The sequence below is a fragment of the Acomys minous genome, assembly GCF_964271855.1.
Source record: "Acomys minous genome assembly, chromosome: 13".
Lineage (NCBI taxonomy): Eukaryota > Metazoa > Chordata > Mammalia > Rodentia > Muridae > Acomys > Acomys minous.
This window is the reverse complement of record NC_140495.1, coordinates 80,310,914-80,336,985: the sequence shown is the minus strand read 5'-3', so window position 1 is coordinate 80,336,985 and position 26,072 is coordinate 80,310,914. Positions and strand designations below refer to the sequence as shown.

General features: G+C 43.4%; 1 protein-coding gene across 24 annotated transcripts in view; it reads right to left on the bottom strand.

Moving 5' to 3' along the window:
* DST (dystonin) overlaps positions 1-26,072 on the bottom strand; it is a 405,299-nt gene that overhangs the window by 26,025 nt on the left and 353,202 nt on the right. For all 24 annotated transcript variants that reach the window (XM_084754651.1, XM_084754634.1, XM_084754655.1 and 21 more), the window contains 14 exons: positions 25,200-25,426; positions 23,724-23,846; positions 23,494-23,595; positions 18,402-18,503; positions 16,841-17,014; positions 16,320-16,475; positions 14,209-14,406; positions 13,743-13,871; positions 10,926-11,096; positions 10,176-10,331; positions 9,611-9,817; positions 7,182-7,301; positions 3,462-3,631; positions 163-322 (listed from right to left, as the gene is read on the bottom strand). In XM_084754651.1, the coding sequence (XP_084610777.1) occupies positions 163-322; positions 3,462-3,631; positions 7,182-7,301; positions 9,611-9,817; positions 10,176-10,331; positions 10,926-11,096; positions 13,743-13,871; positions 14,209-14,406; positions 16,320-16,475; positions 16,841-17,014; positions 18,402-18,503; positions 23,494-23,595; positions 23,724-23,846; positions 25,200-25,426 (2,195 nt within the window). The remainder of the gene's footprint in view (positions 1-162; positions 323-3,461; positions 3,632-7,181; positions 7,302-9,610; positions 9,818-10,175; positions 10,332-10,925; positions 11,097-13,742; positions 13,872-14,208; positions 14,407-16,319; positions 16,476-16,840; positions 17,015-18,401; positions 18,504-23,493; positions 23,596-23,723; positions 23,847-25,199; positions 25,427-26,072) is intronic.

Sequence of the window (26,072 nt, the reverse complement as noted above, 5' to 3'; positions counted from 1 at the left end):
ATGGCTCCTCGATCTGCTCCATCACACGCGTCAGTAGGAAGATGGTGATGTAGTAAGACATGTTCTCCCAATTTCAAAAGGCTATTGCAACCACTTGTATCCTTCTCAAAACTCAGAATAAATAACCGAACGGCACAATAGAAAGTCCTGGGCTGCAAATACCTTGTGATTGTCAATCAGGTTCATCACCAAATCAATGTCTCCGTGGACAGGCTGGTCTTCTGCCAGCTGGGGCTCAACTCGATAAAGCCAGTCAATGAGGGCCTGCAGGGCATCTGTGAACTGTCCGGAAAATAACAGCGCCTCCTCCAACTTGTTTTGTCTGGGGGAAAAGGAGATAAATTAGCCTTCCAAAGTCCCCCATGATGGCTGGCCATACTGAAGAGGAGGAATAAGTGGTCAACACAGTTCCCTCGGCTTTTCTTAGAATACACTTTTCTCTTTTATGCCTTTAAATACATGCTGGGCATCTGGTAACAGGAAAATTCCCTTAACCCCATATTTGTAAATCACTGATCCTTCTAGAGTCTAAATAAACACATGTTAAGTTTTATTTTAAAAGATCTATTTATTTACTTGTTATGTGTAAAGCTACCCAGAACTGAACACTAGTTCATCTTGATATGGGTTTGGAATGAAGATCTACAATCCAAAACTCAGAAGTAAAAAATTCCCAAATTTTCCATCATCAACATGATGCCACAGAATGCCACTCTATAAAAATCTGTAACATGCATGCTTTTATTTTTTATTTTTTTAAATGGCTTTCTATTTTTAGCTCTGAGGTCATGGGATCCTGTGAGGAAGAAACAGGGGGAAATTAGCCTTGTGGATTGCCAAAAGAATGAGCGAGTCTGTGAAGTGAGTCAAAACCAGGACTGACACCTCCCAAAACAATAATCAAGAGAAAGTCGCTAAGGGGGTTCTCACATGACACCACAAAAGACAAACCAGTCTCAACAGAGAAATATAAGAAAAACTAGTTGGAATCCTCAGTAGCAGATTAGATCAGGTAACACCCAACCAACCAAACAAAAAACCAACACATCTTGAAGACAGGTCTTTTGAATTGTTCATGTCCAACAGCAAGGACAAAAGAGAAGTAGAAAAGCATGCAGAGAAAATGCCAAGAGCTTTGGGATGCCCTGAAAAACAATCAAATATTTCCTTCACTGGCATACCTGAGGAAGAAGAGCAGCAGGCTAGGGGCACAGAAAGCCACACAGTAAGACAACAGCGGAAAACTTCCCAAATCTTGGGACAGGCATATCCAGGCACTAAAAACGCATTTAGAACTTCAAATACACATGACCACAGAAGTACATCACTATAACATATTATACCCAAGTTGTTAAGATTATAGGACAAAGAAAGAATGCTACAAACTGCAGGAGAGAAATGTCCAGTAACATTAAAAGGCAAATCCAGTAGATTAACAGCAGCGTTTCTTAGAACTCTAGATGTCGGGAGGCATGGGATGGTGTATTTCAGGTTCTGGGAGAAAATAACTATCAATCACATGTGTCATGCCCAGCAGGTTTGTCCTTCAGTCAGTGGAGAAGTAAGGACCTTCCGTGATAAGGATAAATTAGGGGAACTCAGAATCACTAGACTAGAAGGGAATCTCATTCTTATACCCAGAAACAGAATTTAGTAAACATCATCGAGAACATTAAAGAAATAATCTCACTAGAAAAAGAAACATTCCAATGAGAAAGAAAGAAATAGCTCTAATACAGTAAACATGAAATGCACAAGATAAACCAAGTGCTGGAATAGCACCTAATTTTATAAAAACAAAGCATCATTAGACACAAAAAGGAGATGTAGGCCCCATTGCACTAGTACGCTGACTTTAATACCAAGAATAACTGTGTAACTGGGGGAAACACCCCCAAATCACACGAGAGCACAGAAGGCAGCACGTATCCCAGGAAACCTAAGCAAGACCATATTGGAGCCAAAATACGACATAAGGATGAAACACTGCAGGATGTTGGTGCAGGTGGACTTCCAAGATAAGACTTCAGAAGTGGAGAAAACAAGAGCTGACACCTGGGATCACATCAAAGCCTCTCCCAGCAAAGCAGATGGTTTCTACTCCATCTCCAACAGAATGAAATAGTCTGGAGTGGACTGAATGAGAAGGGAGCTCGTAGGCTCTTCTATTTGAATACCTGGTCACCAGCTGGCAGAACTGTCTGGGAAGGATGAAAGGCCTGGCCTGGCTGGAGAGGTGTATCACTGGGCTCGGAGGCTTTGGAAGCAATACCCAGTGTGCTCTCGGCCCCTTGTCTGTGGTCTGAGATGCAAGCTCTCAGCTGTTCCTGCTGCAATGCTTTTACTTCACCATCATGGACGCTAAGCTTCTGGAATTGTAAGCCCAATTAGATACTTTCTTTTACTAAAAACTAAAAAATTGCTGGCACTCGGGGAGGCAGAAACAGGAGGATTTCTGAGAGCTTGAGGCCAACCTGGTCTACAAAGTGAGTTCAGGACAGCCAAGGCCACACAGAGAAACTCTGTCTTGGAACAACCAAAAACCAAAACCCCAAACCAACCAACCAATCAAACAAAACAAAACAAATCAAACCAACCAACCAACCAACCAACCAACCAAAACAAAACAAATCAAACCAACCAGCCAACCAACCAGCCAATCAACCAATCAACCACCATCATCCAGGCAACATATATAAGGGATATATGAAACAAATGGATTTCAAATCTAGACTACAGTCTCACCCTCAAGATATTTCATGGTATATATGCAAATATTCCACAATCTAAAGGGGAAAAAAAAAGCCTCCCAAATCTGAGCATTTCTGCTCTCAAGCATTTTAGATAGGGACACTGAACTTTTCTGACAAAAGTAACTAGAACTAAGGATCAGTGACAAAAATACAAGATGTTTGAACTTTTATACTACTACTGTACTTTACTCAGTACTTGATAGTTTTAAAGTGAAATCTTGGGGCCTCACAGAAATCCAGTGGGAGAGAGGAAGATTAGAAGTGTGAAGGAGTGCTGGACCAGAACAGCCTTGCATACCATGTTACGGAGCCTATTTTATTTCATATCCAAAACCAAATTCCTAAATGGGGTGACAAAGAGAAATGATAGCGCTCTGACTTGTATTTTTGCATAACTAGTTATATGTAAATTAAAGGAGGAAAAAGCAGTAGATCTGGGAGCTCAGCATGGTAGCCCTGCCTTAATCCTATCACTCCAGAAGCTGAAAAAGGAGGATCAGTGCAAGTCCAAGGTAGCCTTGGCTACATGGTGAGTTATGAGTCCCCAAGAGCACAGTGGGACCAACTACAAGCAAGCAAGTAGACCTAGTTAAGACAGATTTTTCCTTACCCAAAGAAGACTCTGAGGTCCACCAAACGATCTCTGCAGACACCCTACTGTGCATCTGTGGCAGGTCTACAAAGTCACCAGCTGCCCGAGGATCCTACCTTTCCACAGACTTGCCACATATGGTGTCCCACTTGTCCCTGAGTTCACTCAGCATGTTGGTCAGCTTCAGGTTGTCGTCGGCCAGGGAGGTTTTCTCCTTCAGAGAACGTCCAGTTCGGTTGGTGGTATCATAGACAGAGTGTTTACCTCCGAGGGATTTCTGGAACTCCTACATAATGAAGAAGAAAAGGGTAAGTTTTTGCTTGGATCTATTTGCTTAGCAATAGCAGGACCTTGTTTAAGGCTGGGCATTCCGTCATGGGTTCTCAGCATCCTGACCAGCCACGAGTCTCTGTATTAACTGTCATTCACTGCTCAAGGCCGAGGGTACCACTGGCCTTCGTGTATAAACATAAATATTAAGGAGGCACTTTGGCATGTTCATCTAGCGAAACAAAAGTAGTATATTCATTTTGTGTGTGTGTGTGTGTGTCTATGACCTCCCCAGCCATGGACCAGATCTCCAGTGAGAGACATCAGATCAAATCTCAACTCCGCTGGTTACTCCCAAAATAGCCACGCCACTATGGCACCAGTAGGCACACTTCGCCTGGCAGACTGGTACTGTAGCATGCAAGTTGCATAAGACCATCTCCAAGTCCCAAAAGTGCCTGTGAGAGAGAAGGCAGAAAGAATCTAAGAGTTGGACAATGAGGAAGAGGGTCATTAAACATTGTATTATGGGTGTGACAAGCCATGGCACGCATAGACCCAAAAACATAGGTGGGGGAGGGGCTCATGAAGCCTGCACCTAGGGGAGTTGTTGGTAGGAGAGGGACACTATTGGGGGTGAGGAAGTCATTGCCTTTGATGATATAACAACTGGTCAGTTATTCATGATCCACTGCTTAGATCCACAGTCATGTCCTCATGGGTAGCCCTTGATAAACTCAGTGGATCACAAAGGCCCCCCCAAAAAATGTGTGAAGGAGACTTGATGATGGGGGAGAAGGATGAAAGGAGGTGAAGACTGACCAGAATATACTACATAAATTTATGAAGCAACCAAATAACAAATCTTTTTTTTTTTTTTTTTTAATTTGGGTTTTGGAGACAGAGTTTCCCTGTGTATCTTTGGCTGGCCTCAAACTTGAACTCATCCGTCTGTCTCTGCCTCCTCAAGTTCTGGGATTACAACAGGCATGCATCGCCACATCTGGTTAGATCATTTTCACTTAAAGAGGCATTTCTAACAAACGGACGGCTGGCAACGGAAGACACTAGCAGGCACTCAAGCCTGACCTACAGCACTGTTCTACATAGGAACGTCCTGGGGCAGAACACAAGCTTAAATCCTGACAACTAAGGGTGTGTTCTTTCTCTTAGAAGCTCAGTGACCCCAGGAGTAGCTGTTATTATCGAGAAAACAATTTCAAAGCGACACAAACTCTAAATCTCCCTATTGTTTGTGTGGATGAAGATTTCTAAAACAAGGGCCTTGTGCACAGCAGACAAGTGGTTGACCATAGTGCTGCTTTACCTCCCCAGCCCCAATGCCACAAACTCCGTAGTAACTGTAATAAAGTGCAACTGCCAATCAATGATTGAAAGGCTTTGGAGAGGAAAACGTGGTCAAGTGTACACTAGTCCATTCCGGACAGAGTGATTAGATAACGTAAATTTACTGCAGGTTTTGTTGTTGTCAGACACCCTTATTGTTACTGAATTTGGATATTCACAATAAGGATACAGGTAATTTGTCTGTGAGCCAGGAAGTCAGGACTGCTGTTCTGGGGTCTGATGGCTAGACCATTGGGAAAATCTTACTCATTTGTTCTCCCCAGCTGGACAGAGCCTTCTCTCTACCTCAAAAGAGGTTAGATTACTTTTCCAGGACCAAATAGCTATGGTGCTGAGGCAACGTCTATACAGTACCATTCTCTATGACTTTCATGGTTATGCATGTATGCATGTGCGAAGTGAATTATAGGCTTTCCACACAACTCAGTAGTACTTGTAGAGCCGGAACTGGGTTTGTAGGCCTCTCAGCACCATTTCCTAGTTGGCAGGTATTTGTAAGCACTTGCAAAAAGAGCAGAAAAGTGAGACCACTGCCACTGAAGATACAATCTCAGGAATAAAAGGAAAGAAAGGTCAACTCGGCTCACACTTCCTAAGCTCACGGGACAGCAAAGTGACACCAGCACAGGGTTCTCAATGCTGGCAGTACATTGGGATGGAGCATGACAGATTGCAAAGTGCTAGGTAGTAATCTCAAGGTTACAATTACCCAATTTTATTGCATTTTAATAGCCACAATTCAAGTGTTTTAGGGTGACCAACCAAATTATTTAGTCTAGTAACAGGAGGTGACCACCCCAGGAAAGTTTTAAGTAACAACACATCCACAGTATCCCACTATTTCTACAGCTTGCTGTCAGTGAGGACTGGTCTCATGTCATTCTGAACAGAATGCTTGTGTTTAGAACCAAGGGATTGGCATGGATTTTCTTCACACAGTAGCTACAAGCTAAACAATCTATGGGACTACAGACAGACTAGAGCTTTCTAATGATAGAAGACCCCAAATGCTGACTAGGAAAGTCTTCTTTAAAAGTGGTTTTATGGGCTGCCTTAAGATATATCTTGGAGAAATGGTAGCACCGACAACAAACAACACTGGGTAGAACAGAGGCTACTATTTGCTGCACACTTTCTTCTGGGGTTCTCTAGCAGCAAACTGCAATGTCACTTTCATAAGACTATATAATATCCATGTATATATTCAAGTAGAGCATTTTATTATGAGCAGGGGACTAATTTTTCCATTGTGGCAGCTCACAGGAAGGAGCCATCAGCAAAACAGGCCAATCTTAAGTCTCATCACGTCCAAGGGCACACATGCTTCCTCCCATCATCCTCTGCTCACCACCCTCTGGGTGACTCCATGGAACACACGAGAGGATGAGGTCTAGATTTTCTGAAGATGGTGAAACTTAAAGAGTTATCCCACTGTTTGCTAGCCATTTCACATCACCACGCTCTAAGCAGTGATTTACATATATGTAGAGATCTGATCTCTTAGAACGGTTGACAGTAATCACACTGCTCAGCTGCTCACCACGCTGTTATCTGTGTGAGCAGTGGCCCCTTTATAGCAGAGAGTCACAGCTACAAAGGAGCTGAGCCCAGGACCTAGAATGTGCTCTTCCAGTGACTAGTGGAAGGAGTCTCAAAGGGAAAACCGTCTTTGAAATCTTGTCTCTACATTCTTTTAGTCTCACAAAGAAGCTGATTAACTGTTTCTTTAAGAGAAGGAATCCCTCCTCCCCCCCACCTCCTTCTCTCTCTCTGTTCTTGGGCAGTGTCAGTCAACATTTCCCACCTCTCAGTTTAAAAGGATCTGCTTACTTATGGGGACAAGGTTTTTCTATGGATCTCGGGCTGGCTTCCCCTGCCTCAGTTTCCCACGCAACTGTGATCAAAGGTGCCCACCACTGCATCTGGCTCTCTGCATCTCATACTCCAGATTTATCTTCAAGATGGGACTGCTCCATTAAAATGTGGTGACTTAAGAGCGTTGTCATCAGAAGCTGAAACGGCGGCGCTCAATCAAAACCCTTAGTGTATCTAGACTGCAGAAGAGGCGCCGTTTTCATTTCACGCTTTCTTTTAGAAGCCAGTACTCACCCTTCCTTTTTGTCTTGTGATGAATACACACACGGATAAGAAGGAAAGAGCAGTGGTCCTGGAATGCACCGTGAGTGCGAGAAGCTCACCTTGTGCTGTGACAGCTGCGTTTTGATTTTGTCTGGATCATTGGCGATTTCCAGATCGGAATCCAGAGATCTTTCTGACTCCTCCAGCCATTCCATCAGCTTACTCCAAGCTTCATGGAACTGTTAAAGAGACCCACATTTATCCAGAAAGTTGTGGAGCACACAGTGCTCGGCACTTAGTGTATTATAAAACAGAAACAATCACCAACGGATATACTAAAAATCATCAACTTGAAATTTCCCTTGAAGAAAAATGAGTGGTGTTCTGTTAGCAAATTGCAAAGTGACCGGCCACACTGGACACATGTGACTATGGCGTTTGGTCATGCAACTGTATTCAGTCAGCACACCAGGTTTATAAGTACAGGAAAGACCCAGACAATTAAGGCGCCCTAGGGCATCCCCCCCTGGTCCCCCCTTTGCCTCCTTTTGCTCAATAGTTAACAGAAACTCTCAGAAAGCTGTCTGTTTAGTTTATCTGTCTCTTTACGTATCTTGACATTCTTCCGTGCTCAACTCCTATGTTAAAGAAAGGAGAATAAAAGAAAACAGTACAACACTGGTGAATTATTCTCCTTCTTAATAAAGGTAATTTGGCATCCTTATCTCTGCTCTCAGAGGCCCACTCAGGGCTGACCCGCCCACCGTGGCTTGATATGCACAAATACTGCCATGCTAGCGTTCTAACAATGCTTAATTCTGTTTGCCAACTGGGCAAGTTGAACAGTTGCCAAGTTCAACTGGGAACTTGAAATTTCTCTGAGTCAACACGTTTGTTTCCAGCCACAGTTTTGTTCTGGTTTCCTGCTTATCTCACAGAACAGCAATCGGGTACAAATTCTGGATACCAATTATGAAACTGGTTAGACGTTATAGCCTATAATAAACTTAAATGAAGAGCTGCATAACAAAAGCTAAAGACAGCAGGGCACGATGCCTGTACACCCAAACACGCTGATAATGAAGTAACAGGAGCTGCGTAGCCATAGCAGCACAATCCGGGCATGCGGTCACAAGCTGCAGGAGTGCTCTAGACAGCACCGTGGATCCGGCCTCCCTGCCCAGCACATTCCTCTCATAGTGCTGATTAATTTAAATGTGAAGGGGAAAAATGAGGGTAAGACAGCTCATGATAGCCAAAGCCAGAGAGCTTTAATCAGCACACGAGTCAGAACTCAGGACAGAAGAGGAAAGAAACAAAAGGAATGGTCCGGTGAGCTACGAGGTAGTCTGGCTCATAAACAGGTGCGGGAACAGCTGGGCTGTTGAGTGCTGTTGAGTGTAGGTTCCTACTTCCAAATCTATTCTGAAGCCACAGAGATGGGGCAAACGCTATCTATTCGCATTGGCAACAGGAAAATACAGTTGGTTAATTGAATGGGACAGGAACATTGGTTAAATGGAGAAAATGGCAAGCAGACACTAGTACACAGTGAGCCCTTGTAAATCAGCTGCTCATATCCTTGTGGATCGGAACATGCCAGGTTCAGGATGAACACTGTCTAACAGAATCACTGGGGACGGAGTCTACTCCGGGGACAGTGATACTGAAGGGGCCACAGTTCTCACTCAGAAAGGGTGCCTGGCATTTCTAGAGCCTTTACATTCATACTGCTAGCTTTCAACACCAAAATGCTAGACTCCTCCTGTGAACACTTTCCTGCATCACCCGGTGAGCTGGCTCTCTGAACAATTGACCTCAGCCTTACCAATGCCAGACAAAAGGGGCTGAATGAGGCAGGAGAGGAAATCACAAAATCCAGCCTCAGCATTACACTGCCTCTAGTAAGAACAAAAATAAATTAAGAACAACCTCTGCTAAGTGAGGAGGAGAGATCCTGTAGAGCAGGAAGATGTGCAGTTTCCACCTTCTCTGTGGGTAGTTCGGACGGATGCTAGTTAGTTAATAACAGGTGAGGAGAGGACGGGAGAGCTCCCTGTGAGGTTCGTGAGAGTCCCTAATGAAATTAAAAGCAGCCTCCAGAGACTCAGACAATCCATTTCAAGTGAGATGGAGCTATAGCAGACTCTTTGGGAAGAAATGAAGGCTGTTAACCAGCAGCACGGGAGGGAGGGACGCCGATGAGAATATGTTTAGCTTACAGAGTTTACAATATAAGCAGGTCTGGTGTGCCTGTCTGAGGAGGAGGACGGGATGTAAGGACAAAGGGGAAAGAGAAACATATCATGAAACAAAAATTTCCAAGTTCTTAATGGTCCTTGACGGTAATCTATAAAGACGAGCTACTTATAGCTTTTCGAGACGAGTCCTTGTGGCCCAACGGGGCTGCCGGGACAGAAAGTCCAAAGGCAGGCCACAGCCCTTTCAGGAAATGAACACCACGGCTCCTTTCTGTTATACGGTGATGAAGGTCCTAGCTCCCGCTCACTTTCTGTCAAGGACAGGGAACGTGAGCCAAGACTGTTACCTGCTTGGCTCTCTTCCTCGCCTCGTCCAAGGATCTTCCTCTCTCAACTAAGCGCTGGACCACCTTCTCCCATCGACTCTGTACGCTGATGAGCAGGTTCTTAATGAGCACCACATCTTGTTTCTGACTGAAATACTTCAGGTGGGTTCCAGTTTTGTCTAGTTCTATTATCTGCTCACGGTGGGAATTTACTTCATTGGCAAAGACCTTTCCCCGGAAAGAAAAAAAAACCATAATTAGAAACAAGGGGAAATGGACTGGCTTTAAAAGTGTACGACTGTTGCAACGCTCATGCTAAAGAACAAAGAAAAAGTTCTTAGGTGGGGAGGGTGAGGGAGGGTGAGGGAGGGTGAGGGAGGGTGAGGGAGGGTGAGAGAGGGGTGAATCCAGGAGGAATTAGGGACGCAGCAGGGAGGGGACGTGATCAGATACGCTGCGCAAATCTACGAAACTCTCAAGGAATTAAAAAAAGAAATACGTTTTAAGAAAACAAAGTTTTCAAGTTACTAAATGGATGCTAAGACGTGAGGGCAGATGGGCGTTTCCCGCGTGAGTTCCGTCCTACCTTGTGCTCATCAATTTGAAACAAGATGGTGTCCAAGATAAGGCTGGGCCGGGAAGCCACATTCAGCGTTTGTTCCGCCTGGGTGAGCCAGTTGATGAAGTCCTGGAGGGAATTGTGGAACTCCATTGCCAAGTGGAGGGCCTCTTCCAGTTTAGCCTGCGAAGGAGAACAACTCAGCGTTGGCTTGCTGCTGCGGCTCAGTTTAACCAACTGGTGCTCCTGCTGGGGTCACTGCCCTGTGAGAACACGGGGCGCCTTCCACCGCAGGTGACCTGTTTTATCGATTTCTAGCTGATTGGTTTTTGTTGCTCTAAGCAAAATTGCTGAGATTTCCTAGGTTATTTTTCTACTGTTCGAAAAGGTGGTTAAGATGCATAGTATAACATAAATTACGACTGGCTTCTCATTGGTTGTATGTGAGAGATAAGACATAAGTCAATCACGCCATTCTCTTTTAATGTGTGATTAGAACACATTTATTCATAACCTAGAACTTGAGTGGCTCATATTTTTTAATTTACCAGGGGTAAAAACTGGGCAATACCCGGCCTGTGATCTGTCTTTACTGTACTGTACCTCTCTGTTCTCTTGGGTTAGAAATAGCAATTTTTGACTTCATGGAACACCGAATATATGAAAAATCATGGACATGAATCCCGAAAATTACCCTCCTGATAGCTAGAAATAGAGCAGGACCCAAGAACTAACAGCACGCAGACGCTGCTCTGCTCCACTGAGCAAAGCACACACCTTCTTCTCGTTGAGTTTGCTTTTCACAGATTCCCATTTCTCTTTCAAGTTGTTTAGGTCTTGGTCAATATTGGTCTCTGCAGATTTGGGGCATCTTGCAAGCATCTGCTGTCCTCTCTGCATCAGACTCTTGTATGTTTCTTCTTTGATGTCAAAGGCAGTGCAGACTTCCTAAAATAAGATGCACTCATGTTACATGGCTTGCCAAAGGACAAAACCTAATAGTTACTAAAAAAAAAATTTTTTTTTTTAAATTTGCTTGTAATGTGTGTGGATGTTTTGCCTGCATGTATACATATGTGCCATTTGCATGCCTGGTACCAGTGGAGGTCAGAAGACAGTGAGGGCATTTGGTTCCCGGGACTAGAGTTATAGACAGCTATGATCTGCCATGTAGGTGCCTGGAACTGAACCTGGGTCCTCTCTAAGACCACCGAGTGCTCTTAAGCACTGAGCCCTTTCTCCAGTCCTGAATCACACTTGTTTTTAGAGGTCCGTCCACTCTAAGCCATTCATAATTCTGGCTTACAGAGCAACCTTGACAAACAGCTACTACATTCTACTCAATACTGAAATCGTGCCTATGCTTACAGCCACGCCCTGTCTGCTGAGAGGTCTGCCACTGCATTTTGTATGCTGAGGTCTAAAGCAGTAACTAGCATGTTGTCAAGAAGGCTCTCACTGCAAAGTAACAGGTCAGATCTAGGACGTTGTGTCAGTAATTTAACTTCTGAGTATTTCCTCCTTTGTAAGCTGAAAGAAACTTCTATGCCCTAAAAATCATGATATAGTAACTAACAACAACAACAACAACAACAATAACAACAAAATATGGGTACAATTTAATCCTGTACTCAGAAAACATTTGATGGACATAAAACAAAGAATCAGTACAGAAAGATGTTCAAGTTGATATAAAGACTACCAGATTAAGCTGGGTGTAGTGGTGCATGCCAGTAATCCCAGCACTTGGGACGGCAGAGGCAGGCAGATCTTTGTGAGTTCAAGGCCAGCCTCATGTACAAAATGAGTCCAGGACAGCCAACGCTACACAGAGAAACCCTGTCTCCAAAAACAGACTACCAAATTACTGGAGCCACAATTGAGAGAGCATTTTCATTTATAAAAATTTAAATGATGCCAACTAGAATGCTGTGTATGTCCTCTATAGTAAAAATAGGAAAATATTGCTAAAATTCAAAGTACAACACCAATGAAACAATGGCTACAATTCATTAAAAATTAGGACAATTTTTTATCACATTGATTGGATTATAATATGGGTTAAACAACAGATCTAATAGAAAGTTATATATATACCACGTTATTGATATTTTCTAACTTGATGAATTTTATGATGTTAACCATTTGAAGCACACTATTTAGTGACTGTTTAACCATTGCCAGTAACTACGTTTTCATCAGCTCAAAACTTACTTTCTTCATCCTTAAAAGAAAATGAAGCCCATAATACGAAGCACATATACAGCATCGTTTTAAAAAGCGCTAAATCCTAGAGCAGTCTCAGGTGCAGATTGCCTGTCTGTTCTCGTCTTTGTTTCTAGCCAAGCAGACCAGGAGGAAACTGCTGCCATGGCGTAACAATGCTTTGAAGTCTGTTAGAAAACACTTATTTAATTTTTACATTTACGTGTGCACATGTGGGTTCGTGCACCACACTTGAACAGCAGCCCGAGGAGGCCAGAAGGAGGGTCTGATGGCCTGGACTCGGCGTCCACGTGGTTGTGAGCAGTCATGTATGTAGGTCATGAGACATGAACCCTGGCCTTCTGCAAGAACAACAAACGCTCTCTACTGCTGGGCTCCCTCCAGGCCCTCTTCAGCCTTTTTGTTTAGACTCTTTTAAAGTATAACATCCTGAAGGCAGAATTAATTATTATTTAGGTAATAAGTAATGAACTATGTGGAAACCATGTAAGAATTTCCAGGGAAGGGACAGACGGTTTGAAAAGTCATTCAGGGTTTTCAAAATGATGAGCACTCCTAGGTTATGAATCGGTAGGCAAGGCCACTGTGTCATCTGTGCCAAGGGGTCTTCCTCAGCTGCAAACAGTGGGACCAACCATAGGATTATAGGCACATGATTATTGCATGAATTATAATTAAATTAAATTATCAGATAATTTTTAAGAGATGCTTCATACTTCAGGAGATAACAGCTTATAACTTATATAATGATACAATATTGTATTGCTATAATCCTTAAAACGTGTGTGGGGGGGGGGAGGGGCTGAGATTCTCAAAACTGCTGTGCTGACATACTAACCTCTGAAACAAGGTTAGTTTTTTTTGTTTTGTTTTTTGGGGTTTTTTTTGGATTTTGTTTTTTTGTGACAGTTTCTCTGTGTAGCCTGGCTGTCCTGGACTTGCTTTATAGACCACGCTGGCCTCAAACTCACAGCGATCCACCTGGCTCTGCGTCCCAAGTGCTGGGATTAAAGGTATGCGCCACCATGCCTGGTTCAAGGTTAAATTTTTGACTTGAAAATTTAATTGCTTGTTTTTTGATTTTTGCTTTTGAGATAAGGTTTCTCTGTGTAACCTTGCCTGTCCTAGACTCACTCTGTAGACCAGGCTGGCCTCGAACTCACAGAGATCCACCTGCCCCTGTCTCCCAAGTGCTGGGATTAAAGGCGTGCGCCACTACGCCCTGGCGAAAATTTAATTGCTAAGTGGTGCTGTTTCTACTGTTTACACACAGTAATTTCTGACACAAAACTTATTCTTTTAGCTGCATGTTCTTCGGTTATTATTTATGCACAACCAGGGCAAGAGCGTAGAAAATTCCATACATACCATATGTGAGTTAAGCTGCTCCTTGGCTGTCTCTGGGAGACCTCCCAGAGGCTTGGACGCCAGGAGATGACGCTCTGTGTCCGTCAGCCACTGTTGCAAGTCTTCAATTTCACCGTGGAACCCTTTGGCCTGCAGCGATAGGTAGTTTTTAAGTTTGTGACACATATGCTATCACTTTCAAGCAAGGGCAACACGGCCCCGGCCGGCTAAGCCCCTCTCTGCATCTCATGGGAAAGCTAGGTGTCAGCAGCACTGGCTCACCATCTGAGCACTCCAAGGCAGCATAGGACATACTAGGCTAAGAACTGGAGCACTGGTACCTCATCTGCTCTGCATCCCACTTATTCGTACTCCTTTCTTTAAAGTGCCGACATTTTTATCCACCTGTGAGTTGACGAGGCAAACCCACATCACCCTGGACCTGAACACCAACGCAAGTCTAGGGCTTACTACTCTCTTTACTGACCTGGCGCAAGGCACTATCCAGCTGCTGCTTCCTCTGGTCTGTTTTCTCCAAAATATCCTGCCAGCGTTGGTTCAGGATTTTGAGCTTGTATTGGAGGTTGCTTGCTTCTTCTCCTGCACTTGATGCAATTAGATCGTTTCCTGCTTTGTTGACTGCTTCCACGGTGGACTGGTGGGCTAAGACGTCATTTTGGAGCACCTGAAAATGTTAATATGATCATTCACTGGAAACACAGTAACAGTACTTACAATGCCTTTTTTTGTTCCCCCTGGCAGGGAGAGGATCTTATTTATCCCAAGCAAGCCTTGAACTCAACACACAGCTAAGGATGACTTTGAGCTCCTCCTCTTCCTCCTCCTCCTTCCTCTTCCTCTTCTTCTTCTTTTTTTTTGAGACAGGGTTTCTGGGTGTCGCCTGTCCTGTACTGGAATTTTATCTGTAGACCAGGCTGGCCTCGAACTCACAGAGATCCACCTGCTTCTGCCTCCCAAGTAGAGGGCTGGGATTAAAGGTGTGCACCACCAATGTCCAGCTGACTTTGAACTTCTAATCCCTTTTCCACCTCCCAAGTGCCGGGAATATAGGCGTGGGATACCACATCCAGTTTTAGGTATTGCTGACGGTTCAAACGTAGGTCTTCATGAGGGATAGGTAAGGAGCCTAGCAACTGTACATGCTCTATTTTCTAGTTGTGAAACATTCTGAAACAAAAACCTCATAACAGAAAGTTTTAATAGCAAGTTTTAAAGCAACACACTCCCTTCCCTTCAACTTTCGTGGTTTCCTAGATGGATACTCCTTTGGTTGACCAGAAGTCTCAAAGGGGCTGCACAAACACTGACACTTATTCTTACTAGAATGACCTTGTCATTGACACACTACGCACTTTCATAGAGATTATAATTAGATGATTCTAACATTTTCATTGATTCAAGTCCATTTTAACTAAAATTAACCTTGATGTCTTAAGGGATATTTTTACTCCTATAAACTCATTTCCCCAATATAAGATTATCACATATCTAAGACATATACCTTATAATTACTGCTTTGAAAGAAGAAACGTATTCCTTTACTCTCGTCGAAGGAGTGCTAGAACTAGAGATTTGAAAGGGCTCCTTCCCCTCACGGTAGTTGAGAGTTCACTCTATCCCCTACCCTACTGCTCACTGACGCATGCTTGGCAATAACAGAGAAGAAAATGCCATCTCTCATCCCGTGCAGGACGTCACGCATCTGGAGGGGAACCCAGACCGTGGAGGCTTTCCAGATGAGTGAGGCAGCCCCCAGAGGATTGCTTCTCTGACTTCTCCATCAGTTTCCGAGGGGTCCGACGAGGCACAAACCCAACTTAGTGAGGACTGAGTTCTGAAAAGCAATACTCTGACATGCTACAGCAGGAAACGCTTCCTCAAGCCTGCGAGCTAAATACTGCCCGTGCCTACAGTTCCAGGACAACTCTGTAACATTTCTTCTCCTAGCGCTCAGAGGCAGGGGGAGTCTGTGAGCAGAGGTAAGAAACTTTCCTTCAGCACTGGTTTCGGCTTTCAAAAACAAAGGGCAAAAAGGCAAAAGGGCTGTTTCTAAGCAGTCAGATGAACAGAGTTACAAGGTTCCCACCGATCTCCTGCCTAAATAATTGCGTTGGGTGCCTCATTTTCCATCTCTATTACATACAGTTCTGATCACTGGTGTGGTTTACTTTGAAGACAACTGCCAGCTTTCCTATGACGTAATTGCTTCTATAAACTCACGGCATGAGGACAAGCTTACTTTGTTTTTATAAGAGTCATTCTGGCAAGTTCCTGCTGCTCAGGGGCCCAGAGATGTCTTCAGCCTAGAGGTTTTAAGGCTGTTTGAAGGCTATTCCCTACAACCTTACGTGGCATTAACTCAGGAATTAAATCTTCTGTGTTTGCCATGCAGCCCTACTGAAGAACAGCCTTGCTACGTTTGATAACTGTGAAGCCACACATACAATAAGAGAAAATGCTTTTATTGTACTGTCTTAGGCAGCACATTTCAAGTAATTTAGTGCCAAATAATCTCTGTAAAAATCGTAAACTTGAAAACCTCAGGTGTTAACAATAACAGGCAGCAACAGTACGTACATGATGCTTAGCAAGTTCAATCTCAATGGCCTTCGGGTCGCCTCCAACAGGTCTCTGTTCGCTCAGCAAGCCCTTTGTGTGCGTCAGCCAAGCCAGGAGCTCATCCAGGGCATGCTGGAACTGGCCCAGTGCCAAGAGAGCACCCTCAAGCTTGTGCTGTCAAGGAGCAGAGAAGAAGAAAACCCACGTAAGACTGTGACATCATGAATGAGGGGCCCTTACAAAACCAGGGCAAAACCCAACTGTTCGATGCTGCCCAACTCCATCCTCACAGCTCAGCAATCTACTCATACTGGTCAGCAACTCTAGTTTGATACCTGTATGTGTGTGTGTGTGTGTGTGTGTGTGTGTGTGTGTGTGTGTGTGTTTAAATATGGCGAACATTGGATAATTTTAATAAGAACATTTAGGTGCTTCTACGGTGTGCTGATATTAACTGCTATCTTGATTTTTATAGTTGTTTTATGTCACTGTTTGAGAGTGTCCGTGTCTACTGTGTGACTGTCAGTCTTGGCGCTTACCTGCCTGCTGACGATCCTCTCGTCCAGGCTGTCCCATATCAATTTCAGCTCCATCAGTGGGTCTTGAACGGTGTGTTTGTCACTCTCTTCTCTTACTTTCTTCAGCAAAAGTTCGGCTTGATGGTTCAGTCTTTCCATTTCTATCTGTTGTTGATAAGCCTCTGACTTAAATTGCTATTAAAAAAAAAAGATAAAAGGAACATTAAAAAAATCAGCAACTTTAAACAAAAAATATTCTAAAATTCATGTTTCCTATGGAAAGCAAAAGAGGTAGGAATTTCCCTCCTTTAGTCAATGATTTATGAATAGCTGCAATTTTGGTATTTCATTTTTATTCTGTATAGTAAAATTTAATAAATCCCATGGAGAAAGTTCTTGTAATATCTGATTTTATATTAATGTATATAAAACCCCATGAAATAATGCCCTTAAGTAATTTAGTAATTCCTGATCTCAAACAAGCACACATTATGCATTCCCTCATAATTTTCATGTTTTTACAGCTGTGTTATATTTGTTAATAATTATTCTTTGTCTCACTGTTGATATAAAATAAGTTATACTTATTATAATTACCACTCATAAGAAAGGTCTTGCTATGTAGCTCTGGGTGGCTCTTTACCACTATTTTGCTTTGGCTTCCTTCAGACCCATGGTAATCCTCCTGCCTCAGCCTCACAAGGCCAGGTCCTATGGACCTGAGCCATCACAGCTTTAGAATAACATCCTTTTTCCTGTTCTTTCCTTAATGACTGACAGGCAGATGATGATATTTGTTTTGCCAACCAACATTCTACTAACACCAGAAAACATTTATTTGAATCTCTGATATTAATTAGTGGCTAATATTACAATAATATATAAATTACACTAATTATAACTGACTACTACAAATAAGGCAACTTATAAAAGCCTCAAAAAGGTGCCTACTTTATAAAACTAAGACAGTTCAGCAGAATAAAAGCAGTAATATAAAGGTTTCAATACCATAATCCAAATTTGGCCGTCCCCTCTACGCACACATTCCCTCCATTCAGACATGAGGATATCTGAAGGGCTGTACATCAAATTCTAGGCAGAGCTGCTTTTCAATATAGCTTCTGGAGTGAGTTACTAATCCTGTGCCCCCCACCCCTGCTTATTTGTAATTCTGTAAAGAATAAGATATAACTAAAATAAAACACAACCGTTCATTTTTTTAAAATAAGCACTTATTTATACTTACAGCATGTGGATATTATGCTAAAACAATTATAGGGCCCATGAAATGCATCAGTGGAGGAAGGTATTTGCTACCGAGCCTGATGACCTGAGTTCAACTGTCAGGATCCACAGGGTAGAAGGAGGGAGCTGCCTGCCACAGGCTGTTGTCTGACCTTCCTACATGCATAGCACAGTCACGTGCAAATGCAAACACACATATAAAGGAATATTTGCAACAGAAATGAGGAGTACAGTTCTGAAGTCAATATATAATGTTTCAATTATGTAAAGTAAACGAAGTTGAGCGGGAAGTCTATCGAGTCAGCACCGTGAGAACACAGGCAGGAGCCACACACACCTTCAGCTCTTCAGTCTGCTGCTTCACGGTCTCAAGGTCCGTTCCGATCGGAGACATCGAGGCTAACTTGTTGCCGGCGATATCGACCCAGTCAAATACTGCCTGGAAGACATCATTTCCCACGTGTTAGAACAGCAGTTCTGAAATGGCCATGGCTCTGTTGTTACAGGCAAAAGCAACAACTAGAAGAAACTTTGTAAGGAGCCTTCTTTGTAAAACTAAGACAGCCCACCTGAATAAAAGCAGTAATATTAAACAGCTCCTCAAGTACCAAGTAAATGTTATCCTATCCTTAAGTAATCAAGCACTTTAAAAAAAAGTTCATTTAAAAAAGTTTATATATTCAGTCACAAAAATGAAAATTCCTATTTGCTTATATAAAAGTACACTGAAAGAAAGAGCTCAAAATGTATCTGTTTATTCAAATAACCAGGAGGCTCACTGTTCAGCTGTTTACCTAACCTTCCTTAACTACCCAGATTAACATTAAAACCCTGTACATGCATATGATTAAGACTACCAAACCTCTTGAGATCAATGGATTCAATTCCCCAATAAAAAGACACAGGCTAACAGAATGAATGAGAAAACAGAATCCATCCTTCTGCTGCATACAAGAAACACACCTCAGCAACAAAAATAGACATTACCTCAAAGTAAAGGGCTGGAAAAAGTTTACCAGGCAAATGGACCCAAGAAGCAAGCTAGAGTAGCCATTCTGAACACTGATGGCCCAAACACAAGGGCACCCACATTCATAAAAGAAATAATTTTAAAGCTTAAATCCCACATCGAACATCATATATTAATAGTGGGAGACTTCGACACCCGACTCTCACCATTGATACAGAAACTAAACAGAGAGATAATGAAAATAACTGATGTTATGAATCAAATGGAGCTAACAGTCTCTACAGAACATTTCACCATAACACAAAAGAAGATAACTTTTCACCACCTCAGGGATCCTGCCCCCACAACTGACCATATAGTCAGTCACAAAGCAAACCTCAACAGATAGAAGAAAACTGAAATAACCACCATGGATTAGAGCGGGACTTCAACAACAATAGAAACAAGAGAAATCCTACAAACTCACGGAAACTGAACGACACTCTACCCAATGACCACTGGACCAGGGAACAAATAAATGAAATTAAAGACTTACTAGAATTCAATGAAAATGAGGGTACATCATACCCAAACATATGGGAAACAATGAAAACAGTGCTAAGAGGAGAGTTCCCAGCACTAAGTACCTTGATAAAAAAATTGAAGAGACCTCACACTAGTGACTTAACACCACATCTGAAAGCCCTAGGACAAACAGAAGCAAACACACCCAAGAGGAGTAGATGACAGGAAATAATGAAACTCAGGGCTGAAACCAATAAAATAGAAACAGAGAGAAAAATACAAAGAATCAACAAAACCAAGAGTCAGTTCTTGAAGAAAATCAATGAGTTAGACAAATACTTAGCCAAACTTACTAAAAGTATCCAAATTAACAAAATCAGAAATGAAAAGGAGGACATAACAATAGACAATGAGGAAATCAAAATCATTAGGTCTTATTTCAAGAACCTGTACTCCACAAAAATTGAAAATCTAAATGAAATGGATGAGTTTCTAGATAGATACTTCTTACCAAAATTAACCAAGATCAGGCAGACTATTTTAATAGTCCTATAACCCCTAAGGAAATAGAAATAGCCATTAAAAGTATCCCCCCCCCAAAGTGAGGGCTACATGGTTTTAGCATAGAATTCTACCAGACATCCAAAGAAGAGCTAATATCAATGCTCCTTGAACTATTCCATAAAATAGAAACAGAAGGAACATTGCCAAACTCATTCCATGAGGCCACAATCACCTTGATCCGTAACCACAGTAAGGCTGAACAAAGAAAGAGACTTTCAGACCAATTTCCCTCATGACCATTAATGCAACGGATGGTTCAATATAAGAAAATCAACCAATGTGATCCATCATATAAAAAAGAGAAAAAAGCCACATGATCATCTCATCAGATGCTGAAAAGATGCTGACAAAAGAAATCCTGGAAACAAGGCACATACCTAAACACAATGAAGGCAATATACAGCAAGCCTGTAGCCAACATCAGATTAAATGGAGAGAAACTTAAGCCAGTTCCACTAAAATCAGGGACAAGTCAAGGCTGCCCTCTCTCTCCATGTCTATCCAAGAGCAATAAGACAACTAAAAGAGATCAAGGAAATAACCTAGATGTCCCTCAGCTGAAGAATGGATAAAGAAAATGTGGCACATTTTTAATGTAATGGAATACTACTGAGCTATTAAAAACAAGGGCATCATGAAAATTTCAGGCAAACAGATGGAACTAGAAAAGATCATCCTAAGTGAGGTCAACCAGACTCAGAAAGACATGCACGGCATGTACTCACCTGTAAGTGGGTAACTGCCATAAAGTACAGGATAATCACAATACAATCCACAGACCCAAAGAAGCCAAGGAGGGCCCAAAGGAGGATTCTTGAATCTCACTCAGAGCAGAAAATAAGATAGCCCTCTGCAGTAGATGGAGGGGGGAAACTTGGTGGGAGAGGGGGGAGGGAGCATAATGGGAGTGAGGATCAGGTGTGTGGATGCGGGCGGGGTAGGACTGGGAGAAAGAAAGGAAATCGCTGGGGAGGGCATCTCTGGGACTGGAGAGGTTCCTGGGGAGTCTATGGGGATGACTCTACCCGAGACTCCTAGCAGCCGGGAATATGGAACCTGAAGTTGCCACCTCCTAGACGTCCAGGGGAGGGATGGGGACACCAACCCACCCATGAAACCTGCAACCCCGAATCTGTCTTGTGTATAAGAAGTGTAGGGGTAAAGATGGATCAGAGATCGAGGGAAGGGCAAACCAATGCCTGGCCCAACTTGAGACCCACCCATGGGAGAGAGCTGACCCCGACACTATTAATGATACTGTGCTATGCTTGCAGCGGGAGCCTATTGTAACTGTATTCTGTATTCTGAGAGGCTTCACCCAGCAGCTGATGGAAACAGATATAAAGACGCACAGCCAAACAACAGGCCAAGCTCGGGGAGTTTTGTGGAAGAGTGGGAGGAAGGACTGAGGGATCTGGAGTGGTCAGGGACACCACAAGAATCACACACACCTACGGAGTCTAACCTGACCTAAGCTGGGCCCATGGGGGCTCACAGAGACTGAACCACCAACCAAAGAGCATGCACGAACCAGTACATATATGTAGCAGATGAACGGCATGGTTAGCACGTAGCGGCTGTCTCTGCCTCTGTTGTCTGCCTCTGGATCCCTTTCCCCTAGCTGCGCTGCCTTGTCAGGCCTCAGTGGGAGAGGATGTGCTTAGTCCTGCTGTGACTTGAGGTGCCAGAGTGGGTTGATACCACTTGGGGGCCTCCCGTTCTCTGAGAAGGAGGCGGGTGTGTGTGTGTGTGTGTGTGTGTGTGTGTGTGTGTGTGTGTGTGTGTGTGTGTGTTTGAGGTGGAGACTGGAGGACAGGAGGGAAGGGTCTGGGATCAGGTTGTAAAGAAGGTAATGAATGTATAACAATTATCTTATATTTTAATGAAATTGACAGAAGATGATAAACACTCTAAGTTATCCAATATGTTTAAATGACCATTAACCAACTCTAGTTACATAATCAGCACCCTGGGGAGGAAATGCAACTCACTCTGTACCCAAGCCTTGAGCCCCATGGAACATCTAGAACCACACTGTAGCCACAATGACGCAACTTAGTAACCCAGGTTGCTGTTCATGTCCAACAGGACCTCTGATGGGTCTTACATTTATGGCTGCTGGTGAGGAGTCTGTGGCAAATCACAGTGCCCATGGCTCCCAAGTGACCCCTCGCAGCAGCAGGGTCACTTCTAGCCACTGAAGGCAATCTCACCCAAAAGTCCTGCCGTCATGATGTGGCCTCACACAGAGAGAATCGGAGCCCAAAGTGGCTATCACTGGTCGCTGGCTATTTAAGCAAGAAATCATTACTTTGTTTAGGCTGGTGTGTGTGTGTGTGTGTGTGTATGTGTGTGTGTGTGTGTGTGTGTGTGTGTGTGTGTGTATGCGTGTGTGCATATGCGCGTGCGCGTGTGCACGAGAGCATGCAGGGGTTATAATAAGGCATTATTTGTCAAAGAATTTAATGTATTTTCAAAGTTCAAAGCCCTTTCAGCTGACATAAAGCCTGCCTAGTGACATTTATTTTTACAAACATAGGATGAAGTGATACAATGAAAAGGGAAAAGAAATGTTCTCATATGAGCTTTAAAAATAATATTCACGTTAGTGTTATGGAAATACTTAGAGAGGGTTTTTCCATGAGGGAAGAAGTAGGAAGACTTAACTCCTGCTAACCTGTTAAGAAATAGCAAAGTGGCGGAGAGTGGAGAGGAAACATCCCTGAGCTGGCCTCAAGAGAACTTTAGCACTAAAAATCCCAAATTTCCAACTGGCTAATAAACTGAATGAGAACCTCGAAGAGACACAAGAAACAACCACTTTAACAGTTACACAGATGGAGACGAGAGCACCTCGGCGCACCCAGTTATGAGCCAATAAAGTAGAAATCTATTTTAGTGCACAGAGAGAGCGCTGGCTTCGCGTCAGTTCTCTTTAATTCTGACTCAGTTAAACTTGGTGGTATTTTTAGCCCTTGTTTATCCCTTTCATCTCATTTCACTCAGCTTTAGAACAGAACTCAGACTCTGTCCCCTGTCACTTCACTGCCTGGTGCTTCACAATTTATGGAAAATACTGTGTGGGAATATTTACTTTTGCTTAAAAAAAAAAAAAAGAGCCCATTATAACACTTCTCTTCGAAGTAAGTTTCAGCGACATGTGTACAAACCCACATTTGGAAGTACGTATGAACCCATATGTCTGAAAGGTGAGAAACATCTTCTAAAAAAGCTGAGTCAAAGCAGCTGCGGCAATCACAGGAAGAGATTTGTCTGCGATTGCACGCACAGCCACAGAGTTGGGCTGGGACCAAACTGTAAATGTGCGGACATCAACCCAACAAGATCCCCACCTCCAGGTGGAGACCAGCAGACAAGGCAGCCACCTCACCTGCAATCCATCCTGGTACTGGACGGCAGCTTGCATGGCCTCCTCCAGTTTGTCAACCCGGTCTTTCCAAGCTTTATTGAGAGAATCCCATGCTGAATTTAACTACAACACAAAGGTGACAATCCTTTGAGTGTCAAATTCATGCTTTTAACTGTTTATGCAGACAGGTGTTAGCTTGACGGGTCTTGGGGAAGGCATTCTTACAAGTGTGGAAAACAAGTCACTGGTACCTCATCTATACTTTTCCTGACAATGGGCTTGTCCGGCTCTCCACAGGCGGCGATGAGCTCAGAGCCCAGCGAGATGACCATGTCGAGCTCCTCCTGTAGGCCGTCGATTTCCTCCCTTACTGCCTAGAATTTGAAACAGAGCCACACTGAAACCAAGACAAGATGCCACGCAGAGCTGCCCAGGGGATTCCTACGTGAGATTAGCACCACTTTGTCTTCTTCCGTTTCCCAAGTTCATGCAGCCATTTTTTTTTGAACAAGAGAACAAAATAAGTATTTTAGGGAGAATAGTACCCTCTAATGCCAAATCTTTACCACACAGACAGAAATAACATGGCGACAAAGCACCAGAGCAATTTAAATGTAAATACCAGAGCAAGTACTATTAAACACTGAAAGACTTTTTGTTTTCTCAGTTAGTTTGCCTGTGTGTGTTCAACTGGAGCTGGAGAGATGACTCAATGATTAGAAGCACTGGCTTCTTTTCCAGTGGCCCCGAGTTCAATTCCCAGCAACCACAAGGTGGTTCACAACCATCTGCAATATGAACGGGAGCTCTCTTCTAGCATGCAGGCATATATGCAAACAGAGCACCCATAGACATAAAATAAATAAATAGATATTTAAAAAAAAATAGACACTGGTAAAATACAAGCCCAAAGTAATGTATCTCTGGGAAGCTCATGATAACCTAGGTGTGGCGCTCCACATTACGTCATCAGCTTAGGTGGGACCTGTCAGCTGCTGATATGCCACAGAAGACACAGAGTACCCCACCTTGCTTTTCACATTGTCACCATTAAACACGCCCACTCAGCGGATATTTAATAAGCATGACAAAGGCCTAAGTCAAACACTTGAAAAGGAAATATTCGCCTCATCTCCTTCAAGACTCCACAGCCCAGCAGGCAATTCAGCTGAGTGCACAAGAAAGGAAGTGCCCAGAGTGGGTAATAATCCAACTGAATCTTTGAGGTTTATCACAGCGGTGGCACAAATGACACGCTGGGGCAAGGAAAAGACTGTGAGGCGCGATGGAGACTGACAGGAGCAGAGTGTTTGTAAAGGAACAGCTGCCTGCGGCAACATGGGCACCAGCTAGTGTTGCAGAGCTACAAACTGGCTCTACCCAGTAGACGGTGGGTACATGTGAGGGACTTTAAGCAGTGGGACAGAGACAGCAACAAGGTCAGAGGCTGGCAAGGGCGGACATCCTGCTCTTGGGTTACTTGGGAGGCCCTGAGACAAGCATAGGCAGTATAGACACCGAGAAATGATATTAAGGATAATCTCCTAGTGAAATCTGTAAATCCATTATAGCCTGGCACTCACTACACGTTCCATGTTCAGAACCAAATGCAAAGTTGTACAGTGTAAATTTTCAGTCATACACAGAATGGGGTGGTATCATGCTGAACTTAGGTTTTGTTTTGTTTGTTTGCTTGTTTTGTAGTAGTAATGATCTCCCTTACTTACCTCTGCTGCTTCCTGCTGCTGTTTTACCACTGAGGGATCAATTCCAGGATCTTCCAGGTCCCGGATGAAATCCTGTGTGTCTTTAGTGGTAACGACCAGTGACATGTGATCACACCAGAATTTTTCTGCAAGTTCCATAACATCCAGCAGCTTGGCTTCCCTTTCTTCTACCAGTGTGTGTATGTTTCCCCAAATGAAAACCATTCGGTCCAACTTGTCCTGCACAACTACACAGCAAAACAGCGTCAGTGAAGATGCCGGTTTTCCCCATGGAAGCAAAAGCAAAACTTTAGCCCCACACAGCAAACAGTTACTCAACTTGCTAAGCACAGAGACTGGACCAGATTTCCACTAACTGCAGTCTGGGTGTTATCACTAGGCCCAACTCCCACACAATGCAGAATCTATGGGTCCACTCAGGCTTTCCTAAGACTTTTTTTTTTTTTTACAAAAGTAGATGCTTAAGTTTCATGAGCTCAAAGCAGACCCAAGCTGACCAAGTTTGAAGTTCACTAAGGCTGGCCCTAAGCCCAAAGACAGTAAGTAACTGACCTTAGACGTACTGTCTTATCTTTCCGAGAATGAAATTGCTCGTTCAGTCTCAGGAATAGAAGAAGAAGGGTTTGCTTCTGGAATGCTTGTGTCCCCACTGTCCCCACTCCTAATCCCACAGGAGGTGCATGTACACAGTACTCTTCCATTTGACTCACAGATCCCAACTCTAACACGCATGGCTACAGCTGTGGTCACCATTACCACTCTGGCGGTTAGAGTGGGTGTGCTAGGTAAGATACTAAAATTGTATCCCCTTTTTGGATTAGGAGTGCAGATGGGTCTCTAGGAGTCTGAGGCCAGCCAGGGCTATAAAGAGAG